Genomic DNA, 24,302 nt, shown 5'->3' on the forward strand with positions numbered 1-24,302 from the left:
GTAGATATGTATGCATGCAGTGGGAGTTTGGTCATGTTTTCTATGTTGTTGTTTACTGAAGTAACAATAATTTTTCAGTTATTGTTATAGTAAAAACATGAACATAATTTGATGACCGTCTTTTTTTCTCTTTATTTTTTTTATTTTTTTTTACTATCAACTGTTACATGCCTTGGTGACTTTGAATTTGATAAATATCTGAAGGTCATATTGCTTGACCTTGAAAAATGCTTGTGTTATCTTCCTTGAAATTTGAGGGTTTTTTTTTAGTTTTTTTAACACGACACAATTCTTTGTCTTTTCATTCCCACCGATTTTTATCGTTCACACACTCTGTGAAGATCATTCCCTGATCCTGGGAACAATACGAAACGTTGGAGCTCAAGTCTATACTATAAACAGGGGACTGAATAAAAGACAACCCCAGAATTACTCAATCCATTTTATCCCACCAGTAATGAAGTCACCTCTTGTTTTCGAAGTCGGTTAATCAGACAATCTCGATCATCCAACAGTCTCTGAGTGTAGATGAGACGACTATGATAAATTTCGACAGAGATGCACAGCAGATAGCCATGCCACTTAAACGCCTATTGAGTCTGTTGTGTCAACTTACAAAAATCTCAGTTATGTGCTTAATGGATTTAAACAAAGAAATAATCCAACGATGATGTCCCGAAAAGGATTCGACACAGAACAACACTGTTGAAATATGAACTGCCTCAAAACAGTTCTCACAGTGATGAGACTTAATGCACTAGAATCGGAGGTTTTTTAAAAAGATGACATACAAGGACCCAAGGTTATGGGGAGATTTAAAATCCCTTTTTACTATATTACTCTGACAGATCAAATAAGGCTATGTCCACTGGCCTGCCCCTTCGCTACACACAAAAGTTCATTCATAAAAATTTCATGTGAATTTTGATCACCCGTCGATACTGGTCATTACAAAATTTTCGCCCCTACGTTTTTAAACAAATACCATTTATCTGTCAATGTTAGCATCCCAACCTTATCGGTTTCCCTTAGGTAGCTCACAAGTCTGTCTTTGTGTTAAAGATCACTGGCGCAAAAAGTATCAGCTCTCTGTCATGACCACGAACTCTTTGTTCACTCGTATTTTTGAGAGATTGTGACAGATTACCGAAAGTTTATGTTGATACAGAACAGTTTACAGTTTTCCACGTCAATGAAAATTCCGTTTGACGAGAAATGAAATTTTATCTGTGACAAATACTCAAGAAAACCACTGAAGCTTACACTTTTAAGTGATTTCCGTGCCAACCCCGTTTCTTTTTTCAGTACTTGGTAGGAAACTTGTGTCTGTTAAGAGGAAAATCTTCAGGATGAAATGTATTGAATATATGTATCTAATTTTCTGTCAGTAAAATTTGTTCTAAGACAGTGTCTGAAAAAGTGAATATCTTTAAGTGAATATTGAATACAATTTTATGCTATTTAAAACATTGTCACTAATGTCATAGTCATTTAGAAATATTCCAAAATAGAAAAAGGAAAATTTGTTAAAAATGTACTTCCTTTCAAATTATTAAAGCTATGTACTGAACAACATGTTAAACGACTTTTGTTTAAAATACATTCAAATTTGTGCAAATTTCTTAATGAAAAAGTGTAAAATGCACTGCTGATTCATCTTTTGCTACATCAACATTCAGAAAATGTCCTGAAAGTTTTAAAATCCTATTAATTTGAAGTTTAATATTCTAATCATCAGGTAACAAAACAACTATTAAAAATTAATGCTTTTATAATATTACGCAGAATTGAGTATCCCTTTTAAATTTTACAAAATATCATCTCAAGTATTATCATTTCACCACTCCGACACATTTACAAGTGCAAATTTATTGTTATCCACAAATATGGACTTAAAAACTCTTGAAAACACTTGAGATGATATACGGTCAATTCTTAGAAAACAGGGTAGAGGGAGCGGAAAATAGGGTAAGTTTGGAAATAACACAGCATGTTCCTTCACCTGTTTATACAACTTATATAATCTTTCTCTTGTTGGCCGGGATGGAAGGATGAAGGCGGTCTTATCATGGGCAGCAACCAGAGTACTGTATTGCCGTGATTAGCACCCTAATAAGTGTCCCTCCATAGTTGTCTTTTTCAAGAGAAACTGTGAAATTATAAAGACCTGTTCCTATCTAAGACTTGACCAGGCCTGATCAATGATTTATAATACTTTAAAGCAGAGATTTATGTCTAGATAGTGATCATGGCTGGACTTCCTGTGAAACATTTGATTTCCAAATCTAAATCCATATAGTACATTAATATATTGTATTGTTTATACTGCGATATCAATGGTTAAAATTGCACAACTTGTTCTATCATAACTCACTTTTTTTTATCGTAATAACCGTTACCCTTATTCACTTATTCACCCCTGAAATTTCATAATTAACTATTCCAACATTTGAATTTGAGGAGTTTAAATGTGTCTTCAGGGATGAATGAGTTAAGCAATTTGTGTATGCACCCTGGGCGCAAGTTACGGCAAACATGGTACCCAATGAAAACCCATACATGCATGGTCAAACAAGTAGCCTGATACAATTTCGGTGTTGGGGAATCACACCCTGCCCTTCTCGGTCAAAGACGAGCGCTCTTTTCATTGGCCAACCCTACCGCCCAATACTTGGCGGAATAGGTTTGACAATGACCTAGCTATGGAATGATTAAATAGAAGATAAGATAAAATGATATACAGATGAAACAAAGCATCTGAAAACAGATGTCATTTTCTACTCCATGTGATGGTGATATGGACATCACGTAATTAAAATGTCCAGGGTCGCAGAAAAAAAAGGTCAAAATTCCAACATTGAATGCATTAATTCTATTTCCTAATAAATGAAAACATCACAAATATTTTGAAAATTAAAATTAATTATACATTTTGAAAGAATTTTGTTATGAGATGCAGGGGCTCACGAACTGTAACAGTGTCCATCGCGAGAGACTGTATACATTTTAAACTTACGTCTTGGCATTTCCTCTGTTACCGATTCCAGAAAGTCTTGCGGCGTCATGTAGGTGACACCTTTGTACTCGACGGAGGCGAACTGTCGGAATCGCACCTCTCTGTACGTGTGGGGAACTCTGGGTTCTTTGCTTCCATCTTCACCCTGTAGAGAACACAAAACATATTTATCACATGACTTCGGCGTAATGCAGGTAATTCTATTTTTACATCATCAAGAACTCCCCTTTTGTGACGTTACAGTTAAGACAATAACCATACTGTCACAAATCTTTGATGTCGACACTAAAATCATTTAGATGTGAATCAAGACGGCATTGCCAAAGACTTCACAATGATCAGATTCAAAGAATAAAATGTTTAATTGTACAGAGTTTTTTAGGTGTTGGAAGATGATTTTAGGGAAGAGTTTTAGGTGTGGGGGATGTAATTTAGTTGGGTGGATGAGGGGATTTTAGAGGAGGGGTTTTAGTGGGGTTGAGAAGGATTTCAGGGGATGGGGAAAGGGTTTGAGTGGTGGGGAGGAGTTTTGGTGGTGGGGTCCAGGGGAGGAATTTTAGAGGAGGAGTTTTGGTGATGGGGTCTGGGGGAGGGAATTTAAAGGAGGGGTTATGGTGATTGGGAGGGATTTTAGGAGAGAGGTTTTGGTGGTGCCCCGGGGATGGGATTAATATATTGTGTGTGTCTTCCCAAAAACTTTCTTCTTGCCTTTTTCTCTGGTTTTTTTCATTTCATTTTGCACAGCAGAGATGGTTGTATCCCTACTTTGGTGTTATGGCATTTTATTGTCTTCTTGATAGAAAAACTGGGTTTGTTCATTTTATGAAAATAAACACACATATGATTGAAATGCATCACACAGATTTATGGTATTGCTGTCTTTTGTTTATTTCTGTTTTAAGAACAGCCCCTGTTTAAATGGGAATAAAAAAATAAATTGCAGAGTCACATCAGATCATAAACGATTGAAAAACTTTTACATAATCAACTTATACATCCAATCTAATGCTTCACAATAGGTCCATTAACTCCTTTATCCCTGAAGTTTCATAATGAACTATTCCAACCTTTGAATTGGATGAGTTCAAATGTGTCTTCAGGGGTGAATGAGTTACCCTTTTGTGTGAAAATGCTTACCGGTATTCAAAACCCATCAAACAGTACCAGCAAAAAAAAAATAACAAAACATTTAGATTTTGGGCCAGCATGTTAAATACCTCTTACCTGTACTAATTTTCCTGGGTCATGCATAATGCTAAATTCATTTATCCATTAAGACATTTTTGCATGCAATCTAATCATGTGTAGGATGACCGTATAAAACAGTCTTTTCACACACAAAATCTGCTTAGTCAGAATTACGTTAAAATCCACTCAAACAGATTCTGTCGTAAAACAAAATATATCAAATACCCATTGAAATATTCAATATAATCTTTTGATTGGTAAAATTAATTTGCTGAAATCCATCACACACAAAAAAGACGAATTTAGAATATCAAAGTTAATCATGCGGCCACAAACAAAATTCAACACTATTTAAAGGGCTTTGTACATCAGTAATCAAATAGTATGGATATTTCTTCCCTGTCTCTTCGATTGAATATTTTCCGATTTCTGATAATATACCAGCCTTGGCAGGCTGTGAGGTCTAAAACGTTTGAAACAATCTACTGCGATAGACAAATATTTGGATTGATCCAAAAAGTCTATATATGCAGGCTTTACTGATGATATATCAACACACATTTCTTTTTTTTAGGGGGGGGGGGGGGAGGATTTTTCCTATCTTAAATGTACTGAAGTCATTGTACTGTGATCAAGAAATAATACTAAAGCTCAAAGAAGTATATTTTACAGAGAAAAATAATTGTAAAATATATAAAAGAAGCTTATCTGAACTATTAAAACTTCCAGGTTTAGTAGATATCAAGGTTTGAACCTAAATAGCGACTGATTTACGAATTACTGCAATGTGATTTTTATTGAGATAAGTACAGTATATCATGCATAATATGGCAAAATTATCAGGTTTTTATATATTATATAAATACAGTGGTTTACAATCATTAGCAAACATTCATGACTAAACATGCATGAAAGGTTTAAATGACAGAGTCAGAAAAAAGCTAATGAACAAAAATTTCAGAAGGGAAAGGATAACTATGGGAATGGTGGGGGCGGCAGAGAAATGGTGGGGGCAGAGAAATGGTGGGGGCAGCGGAGAAATGGTGGGGGCAGCGGAAAAATGGTGGGGGCGGCGGAGAAATGGGGGGGGCAGCGGTGAAATGGGGGGGGCGGAGAAATGGTGGGGGCGGCGGAGAAATGGTGGGGACGGCGGAGAAATGGTAGGGGCGGAGAAATGGTGGGGGCAGAGAAATGGTGGGGACGGCGGAGAAATGGTGGGGACGGCGAAGAAATGGTAGGGGCGGAGAAATGGTGGGGGCAGAGAAATGGTGGGGGCAGCGGAGAAATGGTGGGGGCAGCGGAAAAATGGTGGGGGCGGCGGAGAAATGGTGGGGACGGCGGAGAAATGGTAGGGGCGGAGAAATGGTGGGGGCAGAGAAATGGTGGGGGCGTCGGAGAAATGGTGGGGACGGCGGAGAAATGGTGGGGACGGCGAAGAAATGGTAGGGGCGGAGAAATGGTGGGGGCAGAGAAATGGTGGGGACGTCGGAGAAATGGTGGGGACGGCGGAGAAATGGTGGGGACAGCGGAGAAATGGTGGGGATGGCGGAGAAATGGTGGGGGCGGCGAAGAAATGGTGGGGGCGGAGAAATGGTGGGGGCGGAGAAATGGTTGGGGCGGCGGAGAAATGGTGGGGACGGCGGAGAAATGTTGGGGACGGCGGAGAAATGGTGGGGGCGGCGAAGAAATGGTAGGGGACAGCGGAGAAATGGTAGGGGCAAAGAAATGGTGGAGGCAGCGGAGAAATTGTAGGGGCAGAGAAATGGTGGGGGCAGGGGCAGAGAAATGGTGGGGGCAGCGGAGAAATGGTGGGGGCGGCGAAGAAATGGTAGGGGCGGAGAAATGGTGGGGGCGGCATTGAAATTGAAATGGTGGGGACGGCGGAGAAATGGTAGGGGTGGAGAAATGATGGAGGCGGCGGTGAAATGGTGGGGGCGGCGGAGAAATGGTTGGGGCGGAGAAATGGTAGGGGCGACGGAGAAATGGTGGGGGCGGCGGAGAAATGGTGGGGGCGGAGAAATGGTGGGGGTGGCGGAGAAATGGTGGGGGCGGAGAATGGTTTATTTGATCAATAACAAACAAGGTCTTCTCATAAAACTATATTGATATAAAGTTGTAATAATTAAACAAATTATGTGTTATTACATATCATTACATGATGTCAAAATTGACCTGACAATCAGTTCCTTTTGCTTTTGTTAGCGTGTTTAAGAGTGTGAGTCGGTGTGTGTGTGTGAGGGGGGATGTAAATTACGCTGTAATGTGAGCATTCAATATTTGAATGTAAATTTATATAAACACATACTTACTAAATCATTCTTTTCCTGCAGTAATTAACTAAATATTATAGCAAGCTACTAATTCTCAATAAATTAGGATTATACTTTACCTATTTTGTTATGTAAGTGAATATATGTTATACACTAAAAGGGGAAAACTCGCTTGAATACATATAGTCTCAAATGCACTTTGTTCAATTTTCTTTAACTTTTAACAAAATTTGGAGAAACGAACCTTCAAAAACCTGCATATATCAAAGGTATTCCTGCCATGATTTCAAAACAACTGAGTGTACTTAACTACAATGTTTAAACCATAAAATGCATTTTTTTTATGAAAAGTTGTCAAAAGTCTGTTTCATTTCAGATACTTGTTGACATTGTCTCATAAAAGAATGTCACCTACATATAAACGTCTTTATTGTAAAACTATTGCTCGAGTAAATCTTCCAGCTTGTATATATACCCCTGGTACCAGCAGATTGGAACACACACACAACACAGATCATAATCCCAAATCTATGTAACTCTTTAAAATTTCACTCGACTATACAAACATGTTGATGAGTAAGTTCCTTGTCTGCCATTCCTAATGTCATTACTTAAACAAACAGGTCCAATGTCACACAGCGTGCTTAGCTCGAAAAGCATGTCCAAGTCAACTCCTTGGAATGTCTCCAGTACTTTCACTGCGTTCTTTGTTGGAGACAATAGCCAGCGCCCTTGTAATCATAAAGGTGGTGTGTTTTTACGTGTAATTCACCCACACAACAGCCTTATTTACAAGTTTGCACGCTTAAATTGTCCTTAAGAAATAATTATCATGTTGGTTTTGTGCTTTTTTATCAGAGCTATCTCATAATTAAGTCATTACTGTTATCTTGACTAAAAATCTTGTATACTTACCAAAAAAGAACAGAAAACTATTTCTGAACAATTGAAAGTTTGGCCAAAAACTGGTGCAGTTGGCACCTTGTAATAAACAGTCACAACACCAAGGGGAAAATAAAATCTAAAAATGTTTAGGAAAAAAATTATCAAGATCAACACAAATGTTGATCCATTTCAACATTTGGGAGTTTCCGCAATTTGTGTCAAAAACTGCATTCTTTTTCAAATAACATAAGCTGTAATTTTAGACAATGACAAAAAAACAAAGGAACAAGATATCCAAACCGGTGCCTCACTTCAATAATCAAATTAGACATTGCAATGGTTGTGACCCAACCAACAGGTAATCTAATAAATTAGGTCAAATATAATCAGAACACAGGTAAGTCATAGAAATAACAAGAGCCATCAAACAACATTCAGATTTCACCTGTCCACGTAATTAGCTGTAGAAATCACAACACCTGTTCTTTACCTGGTTTCCAGTCAGGTGTGAATAGATAATATTTTTCTTTCTGTCTCCACACTGATTGAATGATAATGACTGACCAATCACACTGCAGACATGTTGTTTTAACAAATATACATGAAAAAGAAACTTGAAATAATTCTTGTTATTAAAGCATATTAAAGTCACATTTTAACACAATAGCTGGAAATTCTGCCGTCTCTGTCAGACAAAACCAAGCACATTCCGACAACATTCCTGATTAACTTAATAAGGACAGGAAATTCTTAATGTGCTATAGAAAGAATTCTACACAAAGAATAAAAAAAATTGAACTTCCTCCCTTAACTAATTCCTCTTGGATAACAAAATGAAAATATATCTCACTAATAAATAATAAAACAGAAATAAATGAATGTTATTTTAATAAATATTTTACCAATTTATAATTTGTGGATTTGTAGTACATAAAATATCTAACGTTTCAATGTGAAAAATAGAATGTTGAGTGGCAAAATTTTAAAACGTCTAAATACATGTATATGTACTTAAAATGACCCCTATGTGTTAAGCTATAACCGATAACTTAAGTCAACTACAATAGTTAAAGATGTTCTTTGCAGTATGATGCATTAATTGAATTTGATCAATAGCATGAAGCAAAGAATTCTGTTGATTAAATAAGAAAACGCAAGTAAACAAAAATCCAAGAGGCACTGTCTATCCTTAATCGGAGACTGCAAATATGATAAATTGAGTCAAATATTCTTTTATAATTTTCAGCATATCAGTCAATAGGTTAAACTGATATCAAACAAAAGTGTAATTTTTCTTATTGACACCTTACCCTATAGGGACCTTTTGTAAATCCCTTGGGCTCAATAAGCTACATGATGGCCTGTACACGGTGGACAAAGCACCTACTCAACATTTAGTTATCAAGAACATTTTTCTTTCATGATCTCAGTACATTATCAATCTTTCCAGCATTCAGCCATGATGACAGCTAAAAAAGATGACAATCTTCATTCAAACAAAACACATATCATTGTTTACCTTATAGGCATTCTAGACCCTATAGATGTGCATTGTACCCCTAATATACATGACTATAACAATAGTTAAACGTAGATATACACAAGGTATGTAATATATCACAGTGTGTCATCATTATACTATGTCTTGATCACTGAATGACCAAAACAGAAAATAATGCTTTTCCCATCAACTGATAACATCAGCATGCATACTACTAATTTTAAAATCAAATTTCTGCAAATGCAGAATGTCAAGAGTTGGACCTAGTTTGGTTTGGTGGCTTCCCTTAACTGCTTTTTTCAATAAACATTTTATTATTCAATGCGAATGAGTCAATCAATTAAACACCTGAAACTAATTCGCAAGTTTAAGGGGAAAAGAAAGGGTCAGAAAAAATCTTGTGAACATGGAAATAAGATCAATTCACAAAGTCTTGTTAGCTTAATTTTAAATTAAACTAAATTACAAATTTTCCCCCCAAAAAATGAAGATTGACACTTATATGTTAAATAATGTCATACTTAGTGGCGAGGCCAGAGTTTTTTGGGGGGCTTCAGGAAACCCCCCCACCATGAAAATTTGAAATATGTTAACTTGGACCCCCACCCCCCCTCTGGAAATTTGGAACCCCCCAAGATAGGTCTCTGGATCCGCCACTGATACTTGATGTAAACCAATTATTTCCAAAGCTACAAAAAAATAATAGAATGATGAATGTTAAGAAAAAGAAATAAAAAAATATTAATAAATTTGATCAAGTTGACTGATTTGAAGTAGGTTTATAAAATCTATAACAATGTATCTGAGGACAGGGAACCAGATATAAGATGACAATGGTTACATTGTATCCACGACAGATTTAGCCAGGATAAGCATCAGTACAAAAAGAATATCATAAAGATAAACTCAACAGGCTTGTCTGGCATTGCCAGGCTGCGCTTATAAACCTGGACCTATATTTATTTACACAATACTTGTATAGTACACATCAGTCTTGTCAGTCATTCATAAACTAAACCTAAAACAGGTCTATCTACAATCATGACAAAACAAAAAATTATAACAAACAAATATTTCAGTCCCTGGTAGTACTTGTACCATGCCTTCAATACTTTGGTCTCACATAATACTGACAAAAACATAAAAATTCTCAACTGGTTATCAGTTAATTGCATAATATATGAAGTGTAAGACCATTTAAACCTCATAATTAGTACTGTACTTTAGAACAGTTCTTACCATAGTCAATTTAACAGGAGACATTTATTAATGCATTTTCAGAACATTTTATGTGACAATTTTTATCTACATTTCATTTCATAAAAATAAAATTTCACAGAATGAAGAATGAAAATAAAAACGTGACCATAATTATATAAAAAATACACACTCATAACTTTTCTCTTGTTCGTTTTCTGTATATGTCAGCCCCAGTTATCTCCCCTCATCCAACACAGGTAAACTGCCAACCAATGTTTTGATAGGAGAGTCAGGCCCGTGGCCACTCGCCTTTGGGTATATGTCGATGCTGATTCTAAATTATAATAACAAACCCACAAACAACATGCTGTTGGAAGTTAATGAACCAAACAAAATTGTTTCTCCTCAAAATTCAGGCAGCATCAGCAGTCAAGTTTTCACTCATATTCAACATGTCAAAACCTGGTTAGTATAGCCCCGCCCACAACTTCTATTTAAAGATACCACATCATGGAATTTACGTCAAAAACCCTTCGCATAGTGCTGAATCAACTTATACTTGTGCTTTCTATAATAATCGCCAACTACACTACAGAATAACAAAGATCTCATCAAGGACAGATATAGGCAATAAGATACCAACCTCCGATTTTGCTGTCACTACTGGTAAGATTTCTGGAGTTTCTTGTTTAAAATGCCATAGTTTCCACGCTAATACACCAGTAATAGTTGCCCCAATAGCTGCCGAGGGCGTTAAGGCCTTTTTTATGTAAACTTGTCTTGTAAATTGTCTCGTATTTGTTCTTGAATGCCTGCAACATAGTAGAACCTGTCTTCGAAACACGGACGTCGCCATGTTTATTGTAATGCACAATACGCATGCGCAGCTATCCGGTATACTCGAGTAGATATCGCCTAGCCCTCACATTACACACTCGAGAGTTCGGTTCGGTAGTTCGGCTGGATATATTACTATCATTTAACTGTGAGAACTTCTGTTTGCTATGGATTGGAATTTATTAACAATAACGTGGAATAATCAAGACTTCGAACAATCTAAGGTATGAACTTTGTTGCTTATAAAGACAATTTAGTCAAAATTATCTATTGATGATGTGTTGCCCTAAGAAGGACTTTTCACGATAAGTGATAGCGTACTAGGTATATAGGCGAGCTATATATTTTCTAACACCAGTTCGACGGTATTATCAGAGTTGTAGATAAAATACTTGATTAGATTATTAAATAGATTTGTACGGTATAGGTATATTTATATATTAATATATAGGTATATTTATACATAATGTCGGCAGGTGTGTTCAATTTTCAATAGGCGGTACTATTTAATGCATTGGTTAAAAAAAACACGATATTTGAAATGCCTTTATTTCAACTGCAACTAAAGGAAAACTTAACATCTTTGCTAAATAGACAAAACTTAACATCGATCAATTATCAATTTATTTAGTTCTTAGTGGTGCAGTTGAATAAGTAAGGCGATAACTGTTCTTGAAATTTTTAGTTTCATTTTTGTTTCGCTCGCTGGATTTCTCATAGAGATCTATCTGTCAAATAATGTATGTTGTCTGGTGGAAAGGGCTAGAGGATAAGTATGCGGACCGGCCTTAATTTTCTCGCACGTGTCAAATAACGAGACAGTTGTCTGTATTAATTATCTATAATATAATATGATATAACATTGTATTCAACATAGATACAAAGAATGACACGAAAGAAGAAATCAGTTAGACATTCTCATTTCTTTAGCTATATTGTGCAGCATGCATGTTGAATTGTGTGCCGGTGTCGGCACCGTCATATAGGCGATATACACGCCTGTATATTGTGTATATACATTGTATATTCCAGGTACCGTTATATGTATATATATACAGGTGTATTCTACAGGTAGTCAGTTTCACCTTTCACTCCCTTTACCTACCTGTACAAAATTGACTTTACAATCAGAATATTTGTATTGGTAGGAAATTTTACCTGAAGATTTCAATCGTTTCGCTGAATAAGCTACGTGTGGCTTGTCTTCCAACATTGTAGACACTCTTTTAACTTTGATGAATGGTCGTTTGTTGCTTTTGGTATCGATCAGAAAAGTTGAATAGATATGTAACGAATATATATATGTATCGTAAAGAACGCTTTGACATTTATGTCTCTTTTTTTATTACATAATACATAACCCCAACGGCGCCCATTAACTAGTTTATTATCTATATATCATTGCATAACGGAACATTTCCCTAATGTACAACGCTCACTCGTAAGAATCATTTGTATTAAGTCATTCACCTACCAAATTTTGTGTTATGCCTGTTTTAAATTGTAAGCTTATTTTAAATATTTCTCTGTCTGTATTCATTTCACCATAGATTTAAAGCTTGATTAGGTTTTGCCAATGAAATTGATATATGCTAATTGATAATCATTAATTGATTTCGAGCACACGTGGCTTACTGTCAGTTAGTGCGTTAATTTGGGGGTTTGATTGACAGCTAGACTTACAGGTATGCAATATTATGATAAAATCGTTCAGTGTTTTCAAACTTTTAGTCAAATATTAAAGCTTTTATTTAAAAAAAACTAGACATGTTAAATGTTTACCTATAAGTCGTCGGCACAGTAAAACATGAAGCGATATTTTGCCAAGAAAATATCACGACCAGCCTGCAGCTCGAAGCATGTTTTTTAAAGGTTTTTATTTCGCCGTTACTGGTAACTTACAAGCCTGCTCCCTATACATAGCTATGTGTACTAGCCCCGAAAGGCAGAGGATCTTCACAAAGATAAAGATGACAAATACCGCTATGTGTGTTATTCGAGTAACAATGGAGACCCCGTCTGAACTTGTTTGTGTATTTTAAATAAACCGAACACAGGAAAATAACATTATAGCGGCCACGAGTTTGGACGAGTTTGAAATTTACATCGCTAGGTGTGTAATGTTATAAGCACGTGTCAGTTTCATCATCAACTTGCAGCGACCGGCTGGCACGCATGGCTTGGCGAAGTACAAATCGAGTATTTTTTATGGATAAACGCTGGGGTTACGTGTATTTAACAGCTGTTGTGTGTTTCTTAAGGGTTTTACTTCGTTTTGGGTCGGTATACCTGCATGAACGTAGATGTTTTGAATTATTAAGTATATACATGTAGGTGTAAGATTGTATCGAAATCTTTTGTTATACACATTTCCATACGTGAATTGGAATTTCCCTATCAACACCCAGAACAGGTGTGCATGATTTATGTTCCCTTTTTTTCATTTAAACATTTTAATGCCGACATATTGCGGTAATAATCATTAGCATGATAGTTAATATGAAAAAGAATCCATGTGCTACCTATATTATACATATATACATGTATTTATGAGTGATATAAGTAAAGTTTTGCTGCATCAAGGATCGTTATGTAATTATTGTGTAATTTGTCGGTGTTTTGTGCTACATGTAGGTTAATGGTCTATACAGGTATTGTGCAACCGACATTTGTGTGATGTTAATTGTTTTTTCCTCTGCTGCAGGTACAGGCGGTGCTATGGCGGCATGACGTTATGGATTTTACACTACGACGTGGGTCGAGTCAGCCACTGAACCAGTTAATGGAACCGCCACTGTGCTTCTGTTTATAACGGAATACCATGTGACCAACGAATTATAATTCAATGGGATTTACATAGATTTATATTTATATATATACATACAAAAAAGTGGTGAAATATTTGTGATTTGTTTTATTAAATTGTGGAGAAATCCAATATAGCAGTAGACATCGACAAGATATTACATAATTAATTCGTCAGAGAGGATTTTTCGTGAATTTCAAATGATCTTCATTAAGTGGATGTGCATGTATAACTTTATTTGCAACACGTGTTCCCCCACCACTCAGTTAGATGCACGTGTGTGTGCAAGGCGCTATCACCTGGTGTGTATTGAGCAATGACCACGTATGTCACACCGTCTATCCCCGGAGTAGACCACTTCACGACTTTGGCTTTAGTTCTCTTGTGTCTGCTTACCCACTTGCCCATCGGAATCAGCATGTCGTATTCGAACTATGGACACCCGGACGCCGGTGAAGCCCTAAAGAATGAGCGCTTTGACTGGGAACCTGCACTTAAGGGATCCGTTTTCATCGCAATTAACGATGTTATGCTTTTGCAAATAACAGCCGACGGGGCCATCAATGGGACTAAGTGTCGATCTTCTAGATATGGTAAGTACTCAGATCTTTCTCACTTTAAAAAGAACTGTAGTGATGTTTTTTATCACAATTTTTAACAAGAGAACACATTTATTTTCCAAGTATGGCGTTTTCTTTTATTAACACATTCTCGTCTTGATCAGCTTCACCCTCAAAAAAATTAAGTTTGATTTTTTTTTCTCATAGGAATCCCCGACCCCTTCATTTTCCAAGTGCAGTCTTTGGCACAAACTTCAATGTGCTTTTTTTCCACGAACTGCTCTCGAAAGTTTCCAAATATCATCTTTTCTTCCAGGAATGTCTGACAGTTTCCTGTTTCACATAGTTATAAATGTTTTAGAAGTTAGGAAAGTAGAATCGATAAATTTAGAACGAATTGTAACAAACAGTTAAGTTGTCAAAATTGCTTAATAGGTATTCTTTTTGTAAGGGGAATATGTTTTATATTGATATAATTTTCTCTCTAAATAGTGCTATTTATAAGACCGACATCAGTCCCTGTGCAGCCATTCGTGATAATACTATTGTACCATCTTGAACAAATCAATATAAATGTGTATTACACGTGTGTCGACCATTTTACAACGCAAACGTCTGAGTAAAGTGAATCCCCGGTTTCCCAGTCAGTTACTATGATCATATCTGTATCTATATAACGTGTTTTGGAAACACAACTCTCTTTCTCCAATGCATGTAAAACGCAAAAAGTATCTGTTTTGAATATGAAATACAAGTTTTGAAACGAACACCACCCAGCGCAACCAAGCTACATTCGTTCTTAATAACTTGAAGTAAGGGAGAGTCCCTTAGCGACGTTGTTTGTCTTCAGTTGCAGTTGGCCAGCATCCCCTCCCATCTCTCTGCTGCTTCTGCTCCTCCTCATCCCAATCACCCCCTCCCCAGATAGAATATCCTTTGAAGTGTGCCCCTTGAGTTTCGGCCCAAGGCCATCTTGCACCAACTGTTTCTCATGGTTTTTGTAAATGTTCGGTGAATGGGTGCAGATGTCTATATATCTCCATAATTTTCTTTTTAAAAAAAATGTGCTCTGAACTTGACAGTTGATTTACGGAACAAAACGAATGTGCTAACGTTAGCACCTGTTGACGTTCATTTAGCAACAAACAACAGATTTTCATCCTATATTTCACGCGAACAACGTGGGGTTTTTTAAGATATAAAGTGAGACAACGTACCAAGTTTTTGTCCACATCGTTACGCGGAAGGCGTTTTTTTCCAGCGATGATTTGCGAACGTGAGCTAAACTCCGTTAAAGGGACGGCCGAGTATGAGGAAAGCCCTAACAGTTTCGCTCACACATGTGAACACACTAAGTGGCGGACAGAGGTCAGAGCTCGTCGCTAATATCGAACGGGGCAGAGTCTGTTAATTGATTTGTTAATTAAAAGTAAGCGATCCCAGTATCGTACCTTGCCATAGGTCCAGCAGGCACTCAATGCAACATGGTACACCAGGTTCCACGTGTGATATGTAGATGTTTGCACACGTGCTGTATATACATATATAATTTTGGGGTTACCATAACGCCGGAGTTTTTATATATATGATGAAAAATACGATAATTGTGCTATTTTTAAGCCGGTATTGACACATCAACGAGATTGTCCTAAAACCATTTTCTACGTTATCAACATAACATAAGAAAACGAAAGTTTAGCATTGGCACACACATTTATAAAATAAATAGTAAGCACTCGATATATAACTATATGCTGACAGGATTTTTTATAGAAAATCAAAATCAAAGCTTAAAATTCTTATTCCTGTGGTACGTTTATAATTGTATGCAGTGAGTGTACTTTGTGCTGGATTTATCGGCTTTAGCACACAGTTACGTGTGTTGTGAACAGCGATAGCTGTATGAACGACAAGGCCATAAATAAGACTGATAGCAACCAGTGGTAAACCTACTTACCTATAACGGATAGTTATATATATATATATATATATATGCCCGTTTTTCATCCTTCCTTCCTTCCTTCCTTCTTTGTCTTGTCCTCCATATTCATTTCTTGCCGCCCTCCCTCATTACATTCTCATTCTTTCCTTTCTCCTTTATTTTCTCACTCTCTGCCTCAATTCCTTTATTCCTTATCAATGATCCTCGGTTTCCACTCATTTCTTCCTTTCTTCCTGACTGAGTGACCAACCATTCCCCCTCTCTCTCCCTCTACCCACTTACAAACTCATCCCATCTCATTGCCTTTTCTTTCTTTGCCCCATTCATCACTCTGTTCCGTCCTTCCTTCATATAACATACGTGACCGTGTAAAGTGACGAACACGGACTTCAATCCAAATGGAACGGAGCTTTAATTTGATTAAGGGTTTAATATAAGCGTTGTATAGGCTGACTTATATATAATTATCACAGCCCAGGGGTTCGACTTGGTTCAAATGTGTTTCAGCTTTTTGACTCGTATACACGACTTTAAAATTACTTTGTAGGATTGAAGGAAGAATGTTCTCCGCTAGGGCTACATTCCAACGAACGTACAATAAAACTGAGTCATATACCTACTGTACAGTTTTACCAAATATAGCAGATTTGTGCTGAAAATGTCGGCGATGTCTGAGTCTTGATGAAGTTAATTTGTCCACCGTTCATTTAATGTGACAATTTAGTTATATACACATATATTTATAATACTGTCACCCTTTCCCGTATTTTAGTATAAGTTCTTATTTTTGTAATTTTCAGCAATGCTGAAGACAACAGCACACCATATCAAAGAGTTAAAGAATAAGAAAGTGATCGTCGTACAGGGCACGGAGACAAAGCGATATCTTTGTATGAATGGGTCTGGACAACTGTATGCGTCAGAACCGGTAAGTAATGACGTCACACGTCTACACGACAGTGTTATCGAAATACAAGTAATTGAACTTCAATATAAAATAAGACGAGATTGTTTGAATTTGTATAATATGTTTTATGTTGATGTGCTGAAGATTGTTGAACCATTTAATTAAGAAAGTTAAAAAAAAAACCACATGCATATATATAAGTGATTAATGCGGGTTTCAAGATATGCTCTGCCTCCACGCCTTACGAACTTTGAACTTGAATACAGGTTTCGAGATCATGAAAAGATCTTCAGTTTTGAAATTAACCAATTACAGACAACGTCATAAAAAGTGACGTCATACGTGATTGACTAGGCGAAAAATGAAGTCTAAGATTGTTTCATGATTCCGGGGTCTTTGGTGTCTTTGCTATAGATGTTATATATATTTTTTTAACTTTGTAGGGAACCATGGATGAAATGGAATGCAGCTTCAGCTTCAATGAACAGTGGATCCAGAGCAATGATTCGAGCTTTAACAAAACAGTGTTCCGTCTCTCACGGTTACGGCACCATAAGAACCCTTATTACGTAGGACTAAGTTGTGATGGTAAGCCTATAGTGGCTAAAGACTGCAAACATCGACGACAACTACGGAAATACCTGTTATTCAATATGGGGAACTTTAAACCAGAGGAAAATTCCGGTAGTTGTGACGGAATATCGCCACCAAAGTGCAAACGGACGTATTTGAAATTCTGTAGGAAAGTGGTGCGAAACTATTTTAAGACGTCCTTGAAAGGACTGAATCAATTTAGAAAGAGACATTGTTTTAAACGTTTACGACGAGAGAAAGATCGCAATAGAAAAATAGCTGATAGGTGTAACCTCGGGTCAAGTCGAAAACGAGGGCGGTCGCGGAGAAGACATAGGCGCCATCCCACATGAAATCTGCTCTTGGAATTCCTTGGATCAAGCCTACTGGTCAGTTCTCAACGTGGACTGACCATTCATAAAAGGTGCTACTTCCGGCGGCGTTAAGAACGCCCAACACAAAACTTCTCGATAACAGATGTGGCCGTTCTTCTAATGACATCACGTTCGGGCTAAACATCGTTCAATCGAGAGTTAGAAGTAAGCGAAGAAAATACTTGGTATTTTCATGCAGTCGTAATTGGATATGTTTACACTGAGACTTCTATGGCGACACTTCTTCCTGTCCAATTAATGTGCTCATATACTGTGTACGTCATAAACAATATGCGGTGACGTCATCATTTCAATGTCGCAATCTGTCTCGTTCTCCCCCAAACACTTGTGGTGATCAGTTGGTGTTTATTTATAGTTATTTATTTGTAATTTATTCGATTTTATCAGGTATGAACCAAACACAACATATAAGCACGAAATGTTGATCGACACATTTCCTACACAATGTTGTAATCTGTGATTAAATTCTTGTCTAAAACGATTAACTTTACTGAAGAATCGATGAGGAATGTTGGTCATAGAACACGTCACTTCCGGTGCCATAGTGTTCAAAAACATTTTTAATTTCGATGAGCATTTTAGAATTAAAATGTAAATTACAACTGTAGCATTCCGAAAATGCCAGAAGTAAAGCACTCTATGCTTTATTTTATACTTATAATTAAAAACGTACACACAGGAAACAATGAAGCATAGTATAACCTTTGGCACTGGAAAGCACTATTGCATAGATCAGCACTTCGCCATTGGCTAAGTTCTAAAGAAATTCCAGTTCAAGAAGCACCTGTGATGATGCATGTCATGAATGACGTCATAGTCTACGTCATGACGTAGTTATGACGTAAAAAGCTACATAATTTCACGATACTCATTATTTTGAACAGAAGACAATAATTATTTTATAATAAATGTTCACTCGTAGGCTTTTGTCAAACATTGTTACTATTATAGTGTTGGTCGTTTTAAATCATCGCATTTGTTTTCATCACATAAAACATTTCCTCATTCATTTGATACCAATTTGTTTTTCTCGGACGAATGCCCATCTCATTGCCAGCCTGTTACAAATGTACATAATTGAACAGTTATGATCTGATAAATTTGTCACTATTTCGTGAACATGTGTTCAATATTGATTGAACATTTAATTTCCATTATGAAATATTTTATTCAAATGCGGAGTTGTCGCACGTGAATCTTATGGTCCCTTACATTCAGTAAACTTGATTGATTTCGTCTACTATGTGAAATCACACGATTCCTCTTCTCTATTGGTGCTATGTTGATATTTTCTGTTTATATTTTCCTTTCAATTTCGAGTTAGAAGTACTTTAATGTATTTCAGAAAACCATGTGCATACTTTTTAAACAATGATCGAATATAAGGAAGTTTACACTGTCTGATATACACTTTTTTGCTACAAACATATATATATGATTAAAACGAGTCTGGCCTAACGCCAGCAAATTACACGTTGATTCAAATATCGACTTCCGGTTTCGGTTCGGATAGAATTATATACGTCATATCCTGTTGTTAAAAGTTCCGTCTAGAAAGCATAATCTATTTTTGTTCGTAATAGTTTAACAAATGTTTCATATCTTGTCTGGATCTAACAAATTTCTGTAGACTTTGAAACACAATTTTGTTTCTTAAAAATAAATCGTCGTTTCGTCATTGCCCGGTCAATGTTTTTTTGGTTTCTTTATATACAATACGCGTGATCTTGATTATAGCTTTATAACTGTTTTATCTACAACGCCAAAACTAATCCACAGTTTTGGAAGAAGTGTCTCAATTGTCGTCACTTCCTGTCATGCGCGCCAACCGTCTGTTACATTCAGTGGTATCCTCTGTTTTATTTTTGTTGACTGAAATTCTCCTACATATTTTTCTGTTGATTCTTTCTCTGACTTTGTCAAAAATTGTGGACCAATTACAGTTGTGTGAATTTAAAAATGGCGGCAAGGTTGTCATTTGTATGTATTACCGAATAATTAAACTCTGACTGAATAGAGAATTTTTCCAGTTTCAAGTGTATGTTGATTGTGACGCTAGGAGGTGTATTCTCTAAAATATTAAATGTTATAATTCATCGACTGTTCAGCCCTGTCTATGTCGACATTAGTGACGTCAGAAGGACGGAATACTCAGGTGAATGGTGATACCTGTTTAATACAGTTAAATTTGGAGTCGAATAAGACAGGGTTTTCTTTTTTTGATAATTGTTGGTAAACTGTTCCAAGTTGATAGCAATTTTATCAGTCCTGTATTATACTTTATTTGATATTTTAGGCAATACACATTATTTGATGACGTCATGGTCGAATTATATGGTGCAATATAATACATTCGTACATTGTACAAATGTCTAATTCAAAATGCAATTATTCTCGGAGGAAAAAAGGACCTGTATCATATCTAGAATATGGTTTGAGATTTTTTGGCGAGTAACTTGTCTATTTTGTCCATACATCCATTGTATAAAGATAAATGTAAATGTCGAACTCTGTACATTGTAAATAAGCTCTGGTGCCAAACAAAACTAGGTCAGTGTGACCTAATTTATTAGCGTTGTATTACAATGTATAATCAAGGATACGTTTAACACACTAGGTCGCAGTGACCTATTTTCTGGGCGTAATTGCGTCAATGTGTGTCAATCATACATGAATCCTTCAAATAAATCAAACAAATCTTAACCTAATTGATTTAGTTTCTTTTGTCTTTTATTTGGGTTCTGATAAGTGAAGCTTTTTTTACAAAAGACTAGATTCGTCAAAATTTTAATCTCATTCAAGAGTTTAACAAGTATTGATGTTTCGAGGAAAAAAAAGACATTTCCAGCTTCTATATATATATACAAGGCAATAAAAGTCTCGAATAGACAAACAATCGAAAACAATATTTAAAACTCACAATTTATCTTTGCAAACATTTGCATCGAAAAAGGACATATCTTATTCCACAATCAATTTAAAATCTGATTTTGCTATATTTCAGAAACCGTACTTTATATATTGACGGCTTTCCTTGGCACCGCTATACAAAATGCGTTCAAAATCTTACGACGAAAAGACTCTTAATTCGGAAGTTTTGATCTAAAACATAATAATTGAGCAAATGAAAGGTATCTTCGTCATTAAAAACTGGCCAATCGTATCCAAAAATGTATACCTTGTACGGACAAAACTGACAAATGAAGCCAAGATGGGAAGAAATGTGTCAGTGTTTGTGAGAATAAGGTGAGACGAGTTGTGATCATGAGATGAGAAAATTAAATGAGTGGTTTAGAGGGAGAGAATTGGGGGCGTTATTTCAATGTGCTTGAAGGAAAGATCTGTTTTCAGAATGAAAGCAACCATATTTGCGCCAGTTTTAATCTTTTGGTAATCAATCAAAATGTATTTGTCATTTTTCACCAGTAGATATTGGTAATTTTTTGCAATATAACAAATGTCATGACATTTAAATATGGTGATATTTTTAGTAGGATATATATACATACATAATTTTGAATTATTTCAAGAATATCATGTTCTTGATTTCAAATGTATTTGATGAGTGCACTTGTTTTTAGTAAAGGCCACATTGGAGGGTCTGCGCGTAACAGCACGTGCGTGGGTATTTTTTCAATGAGAGCGCATTTTCAATACTGGCAGAATTTCTCTAACTAATACGTTAAAAATCTGTGTAAAAATAATTTCGGTGTTTAGTTCAGAATGAATTTTGTAATAGTCCAAAAGAAACAAAAGTTTTTCGTTTGATGTGATAAATTTGTCCGAATTCGGCATCATTCTTTCAAAAAGTTCTTTTTAAAAAAATAAACGTAATTTTCTGTTAATTTTGAATTTCAACTGCCTGCCGTATATAAATGCAATGTTGATACCTCCATAGTCTTCACGAACAGTGTTTTAAGAACTAATCTTAGTACAATGATTCCATTTCTAGCATAATAGATTGTAAGTACTACAATATAAACATTTTTAAAAGATATTATCAGTAATTTTAACAATTTGTAATTTACCATATCATTATTGTGATTTGAAACGAGTATTTGTCACTGATTCTATAGATCGTGAGGTCACTCATGATGAGCCAAGCCACTGTTTAAACGTAATTCGGATGTTTTGTTGGAAAACAAATGTCAGATTTCCCCTCCCCCGTAAATTTTAAAAAAGTCTTTCAACGTTGAGTCTGGAATAAGGTTAAACCTATAGACAGTATTAGTTTTACCCGCCATATTTCTGGTAAAAGCGGACAGAGTTTTTGACCATTGGTCAGTTAAATATATGACACGGTTGTGTCATTTGTCTGTTATTTCAGTTGTGTAATCCGATACATTTAACGACTTTAGCACTTGTAACGGACTTAATTGTTTTCTCCAAACAAAATCTGGAGCTTTGATGTCAAATTTGAGAAGAATATTATGTGTTATGCTGAAGGTCGTAAACGTGTATCTCAGCACTCCTGTATTTGTTTGTCTACATACAATTTGACAGTTATACAATTGTCAGAAAAATTAAAATGACAAAATATTTTAAAACATCGTTGTGGATTTTTTTTATTTACATGTGTGTTCATGGTGAAAAACGTATATGCTACTGTGGTCGAGCTGACCATAGCTGAGAATTCGGACTTGTGGTCGAGCTGACCATAGCTGAGAATTCGGACTTGTGGTCGAGCTGACCATAGCTGAGAAATCGGACTTGTGGTCAAGCTGACCATAGCTGAGAATTTTGACTTGTGACCGAGCTGACTAGAACTGCGGGCAAAGCGATTGAATTCCATGGAGATTTGATTGAATTTTCAAATGAAGTCAGTCGCGTTTCTTGATTCAAAGAACATTCAACAGTTTTAACTTCAGTCCAAAGATCAATTCTCATTAAAAAGCCATGGAAATCAGTCCAAATCTAGACGATATTTTGCAATATTTGAACTTATATATAATGTTAAATTGCATGTCGAAAGTGTTTGAAAATTAAGAAAACATTCATATGCTAAATAATTTTAAGATCTGTCTTATTGTCTCGGTATTTCTTCCGTTCCATATACATCTCCGTGGCCCTTGGATCTGTAAACCCACTGAAACCACCAATCCACTTGTAAAGCCTCGCCTTGGCTAATCTTTCCACAATGCTGACGTCTGACATTCTGCTACCACTAGCCCTCCACCACTGGGATCGAAACCTACGCGGGGCAGTCACAAGGTAATGACCGTAGGTCGGTAGTTTTTCTCCGGGAACTCTGGCTTTCCTCTACCACCAAAACTGGCACGTCCTGAAATAATCATAGCTGTTAATACGACAAAAACACAAAGAAACCAAACCGTGATGCTGAGAGAAAGTTAGACCCATCAAATGTTCGGCCACATCTGTGGCACAAACGCAGAATACATGTGCGGGGAATTGATAATTGTCGAGAGAGTGAAGTCGTTGAAATTTCATATCCAATTTGTTCCTTTCTGAATTCTGGCAAAAACCACGGAATTAGATAAGAGTTATCTAAATCCGTGCAAAAACTAACAATATTCTCAACACTTTTATTACAAGATAACTTGCTCTTCCCAGGAAGTTAAACACGTAGGTTTTCAGGATACATTTAGTGGGTATGGTTTTCGTCACGTCCCCGAGGTGGCATTCTTTCTGATTAGTATAAGGCCTTGGGTATCACACAGGTGTTTGTCTTAGAACCTCGACCTTAACTCGGGATTACTGACCGTGACTCTCTGCCACGCGCTGATGTACTCTTGTACAAACACGAGAAGCTGCTTGTTACGTAAGTCTCGGAGGTCTAAGCCAGAAGTATGGATACTTATGCCTTAACCATGTTTGTTTGCCTTCGCGATGGTTCAACACAAGTAATTCGGGTGGTAAAACAATAGGGCACTGCGCATGCTTGGACAAGATTTGGTGGGTTTCGTTATCGCTGACGTCAGCATCGGACAAGGTACTTCAATGCAAACTTGGGGCCTGTTCGTTTATGCGGAACAACCGGGTTGACGTTTATAAATGTAACATTTTCGGGTATAAATCCTGACGGACCTGCAAATGTGTATGCAGGCTTTGCAAGGGTTTGTCAAGGCTCGCCTGACAGCAGCATCAGATTACTAGGTCCGGCCTTATTTAATAAACGAACAACTGTGGTCCGACAGGTTTGACCGTTTAAACGAAAACGGCCTTGGTTTCCATAACGTTTTGGAAAAAAATCTTTTGTACACG

At 36.5% G+C, this 24,302-nt stretch overlaps 2 protein-coding genes across 11 annotated transcripts in view; one reads left to right on the forward strand and one right to left on the reverse strand.

The window, feature by feature from the left end:
- LOC110466704 (calcium uptake protein 3, mitochondrial-like) overlaps positions 1-10,952 on the reverse strand; it is a 164,116-nt gene extending 153,164 nt beyond the window's left edge. For 5 of the 7 annotated variants that reach the window (XM_021523406.1, XM_021523407.1, XM_021523405.1 and 2 more), the window contains exons 1-2: positions 10,704-10,952; positions 3,017-3,161 (exon numbers count right to left, since the gene is read on the reverse strand). In XM_021523406.1, the coding sequence (XP_021379081.1) occupies positions 3,017-3,161; positions 10,704-10,916 (358 nt within the window). In that variant the 5' untranslated portion in view covers positions 10,917-10,952. The remainder of the gene's footprint in view (positions 1-3,016; positions 3,162-10,703) is intronic. The other 2 variants (XM_021523402.1, XM_021523404.1) reach the window with 1 other exon arrangement.
- The window catches only part of LOC110466706, a 115,114-nt gene extending 92,487 nt beyond the window's left edge, over positions 1-22,627 (forward strand). For 3 of the 4 annotated variants that reach the window (XM_021523411.1, XM_021523410.1, XM_021523412.1), the window contains 3 exons: positions 13,602-14,296; positions 17,006-17,133; positions 17,556-22,627. In XM_021523411.1, coding sequence (XP_021379086.1) covers positions 14,020-14,296; positions 17,006-17,133; positions 17,556-18,038 — 888 coding nt within the window. In that variant the 5' untranslated portion in view covers positions 13,602-14,019 and the 3' untranslated portion in view covers positions 18,039-22,627. Of the gene's footprint in view, positions 1-10,984; positions 11,122-13,601; positions 14,297-17,005; positions 17,134-17,555 lie in introns of those variants that run through there. The other variant, XM_021523408.1, reaches the window with a different exon arrangement.
- The last annotated feature ends 1,675 nt before the right edge of the window (positions 22,628-24,302 follow it).

Source organism: Mizuhopecten yessoensis, unplaced genomic scaffold (genome assembly GCF_002113885.1).
Source record: "Mizuhopecten yessoensis strain PY_sf001 unplaced genomic scaffold, ASM211388v2 scaffold11143, whole genome shotgun sequence".
Lineage (NCBI taxonomy): Eukaryota > Metazoa > Mollusca > Bivalvia > Pectinida > Pectinidae > Mizuhopecten > Mizuhopecten yessoensis.